This window comes from Bos grunniens, chromosome 15, assembly GCF_055505025.1.
Source record: "Bos grunniens cultivar Pamir isolate PY7600 chromosome 15, Bosgru_T2T1.0, whole genome shotgun sequence".
NCBI classification, from domain to species: Eukaryota; Metazoa; Chordata; class Mammalia; order Artiodactyla; family Bovidae; genus Bos; species Bos grunniens.
Genome location: NC_141179.1, coordinates 49,351,687 through 49,354,328, shown reverse-complemented (window position 1 = coordinate 49,354,328; position 2,642 = coordinate 49,351,687). Strand labels below are relative to the sequence as shown.

General features: G+C 41.5%; 1 protein-coding gene across 1 annotated transcript; it reads left to right on the top strand.

The window, feature by feature from the left end:
• The first annotated feature begins 1,366 nt into the window (after positions 1-1,366).
• On the top strand, positions 1,367-2,347 carry LOC147358025 (olfactory receptor OR51C1-like). Its single transcript, XM_086342025.1, has one exon. It carries the CDS (start codon positions 1,403-1,405, stop codon positions 2,345-2,347), a length of 945 nt encoding a protein of 314 aa, XP_086198151.1. The 5' UTR covers positions 1,367-1,402.
• The last annotated feature ends 295 nt before the right edge of the window (positions 2,348-2,642 follow it).

Sequence of the window (2,642 nt, the reverse complement as noted above, 5' to 3'; positions counted from 1 at the left end):
ACTATATACACTATAGTCCATATGTACTGATTGAATTACGTCTTTCTTAATATTTAATTTTTATCAGTGTTGTTGTTCAGTTTCTCAGTCATGTCTCTTTGCAGCCCCATGGACTGCAGCATGCCAGGCTTCTCTGTCCTTCACCATTGCCCAGAGTTTGCTCAAACTCATGTCCATTCAGTTGGTGATGCTGTCTAAGCATCTCATCCTCTGCTATCTCCTTCTCCTCCTGCCCTCAATCTTTCCCAGCATAAGAGTCTTTTCCAATGAGTCCGCTCTTCACATCTGGTAACCAAAGTATTTGAGCTTCAACTTCAGCATCAGTCCTTCCAATGAATATTCAGGATTGATTTCCTTAAGGATTGACTGATTTGATCTTGCTGTCCAAGCCCTTATATATTTAAACAAGTAGTTTTTTGTAAAATATTTTAAAATATCTTAACTATACTGCTTTTATTGGGTATGCAAACTCTTAATGGTCCTCTTAAGGAATATTTTCCTTGAAAAGTGAGAAGTAAAGAAACAGGATGGATTGGCTTTGTGTTATCCTATATATGTGTGCAAATGCCCTATCTCCCCATGAACATAGAATCATAGACATGGGAAATATATTACCATTATCTAATCTAACTTATCTAGTCTAACATCCTCTTTTATATGTGTGTACCTGATGCAAAGAGCTGATTCATTGGAAAAGACCCTGATGCTGAGAAAGATTGAGGGCAGGAGGAGAAAGGGACGACAGAGGATGAGGTGATTGGATAGCATCACTGACTCAATGGACATGGGTTTGGGTGGACTCTGGGAGTTGGTGATGGAAAGGGAGGGCCTGGCGTGCTGTGGCTCATGGGGTCACAAAGAGTCGGACATGACTGAGTGACTGAACTGAACTGAACTGAATGAATATATTTAGGGCTTCCCAGATGACACTATTGGTAAAGATACTGTCTGTCAATGCAGGAGATGCATTTCAATCCCTGGGTCCAATCCCATGCTGAAGGAAATGGCAACCCACTCCAGTATTCTTTCCTGGAGAATCCCATGAACAGAGGAGCCTGGTAGGCTACAGTCCATAAGGTCACAAGAGTCGGGTACAGCTGAAGCAACAGCATGCACACAAGCATGGATATATTTAATATACTGAAGCCTAGAGGTAACAAATGAGAATCTTGCTAAAACCCATGTGCTCTGGATTTAGTCCTCTCTCTCTTCCACTAAGTCATCAATACAACTCTGAATCTAATAAAAGAATAAATAGTAAGGCACTTGCATTTAAAAATAAGACAAGGTTCATTAGTGATTCAAAATTGTAAGATTTGTAGAAGAAAATAAAACATTTCTCTTCCCTGTTTTTGCAGGACATGCTCCTTTTCCTCAGGGAACTCTGCCTCCTGCACTCATCATGCCATCGTTCAATCAGAGCATTTTCCACCCTACAGTCTTCTTTCTTACTGGCATCCCTGGTTTTGAAACCTACCATGCCTGGATTTTCATCCCATTCTGTTGTCTCTATGTCATTGCTATCTCAGGGAATGGCATGATCTTGTTCGTCATCATCACTGAGTCAAGCCTTCATGAGCCCATGTACTATTTCCTCTCCATGCTATCCTTCTCAGACCTAGGACTATGCCTTTCCACATTGGTCACCATGGTGGGTATTTTCTGGTTCAACACTCGAGAAATCAGCTTTGATGCCTGTATTGGCCAAATGTTCTTCATCCATGGTTTTACCTTAATGGAGTCCTCGGTACTCCTTGCAATGGCCTTTGATCGCTACATTGCCATCTGTAATCCACTGAGATATGCCACAATCTTAACCAATTCAAGGATCATCAAAGTGGGCTTTGCCATTGTTGTTCGGGTGACAACAATTACAGTGCCTTTACTCCTGCTCCTTAAGCGTCTGTCCTTCTGTGGAAGTCATGTTCTGCACCATTCATATTGCTTCCACCCTGATGTGATGAAGCTTTCGTGCACAGACACCAGGATCAACAGTGCATTTGGTCTGGCCATTGTCATCTCTACCACTGCCTTGGATTCTGTCTTGATCCTCCTCTCCTATGTCCTGATCATCCGCTCCGTGCTCAACATTGCCTCCTCAGAGGAGCAGAAAAAGGCCTTTGGAACTTGTGTATCCCACACAAGTGCCGTTGCCATCTTCTACATCCCCATGATCAGCTTGTCACTGGTGCATAGATTTGGGAAGCATGCCCCTCCCCTTGTGCATACTCTCATTGCCAACATTTATCTGCTCATCTTTCCTGTAATGAATCCCATAATCTACAGTGTGAAGACAAAGCAAATCCGCAAGGCCATGGTCAAAATATTCCTTTCCAAGCTAATTTAGGACATTTTTCGCTGTGTTCTTTCTTTACATTGTCCTGATTACTTTGATCATTCACTAATGTGAGTTACCACTATACACTGAAGTATAGTTACACATGCTTTTATTCTTCTGATGAGCCAGTAAAATACAATTTGAAGAGTTCTAGACTGAATTCTTTAAGAACAGGGAGTATGTCTTATGTTATGTAAGCCTATCACAAATACTGTACCTGACACAGAATAGGATGATAGTTAAAGTATGTCTGCAAAAGGACAAATTAACTCATAAATTGCAGTCCAAATAGTCTTACCACTTC

Excerpts from the sequence above, each read along its gene's own strand:
- LOC147358025 (XM_086342025.1), top strand. The coding sequence starts at position 1,403 with ATGCCATCGTTCAATCAGAGCATTTTCCACCCTACAGTCTTCTTTCTT.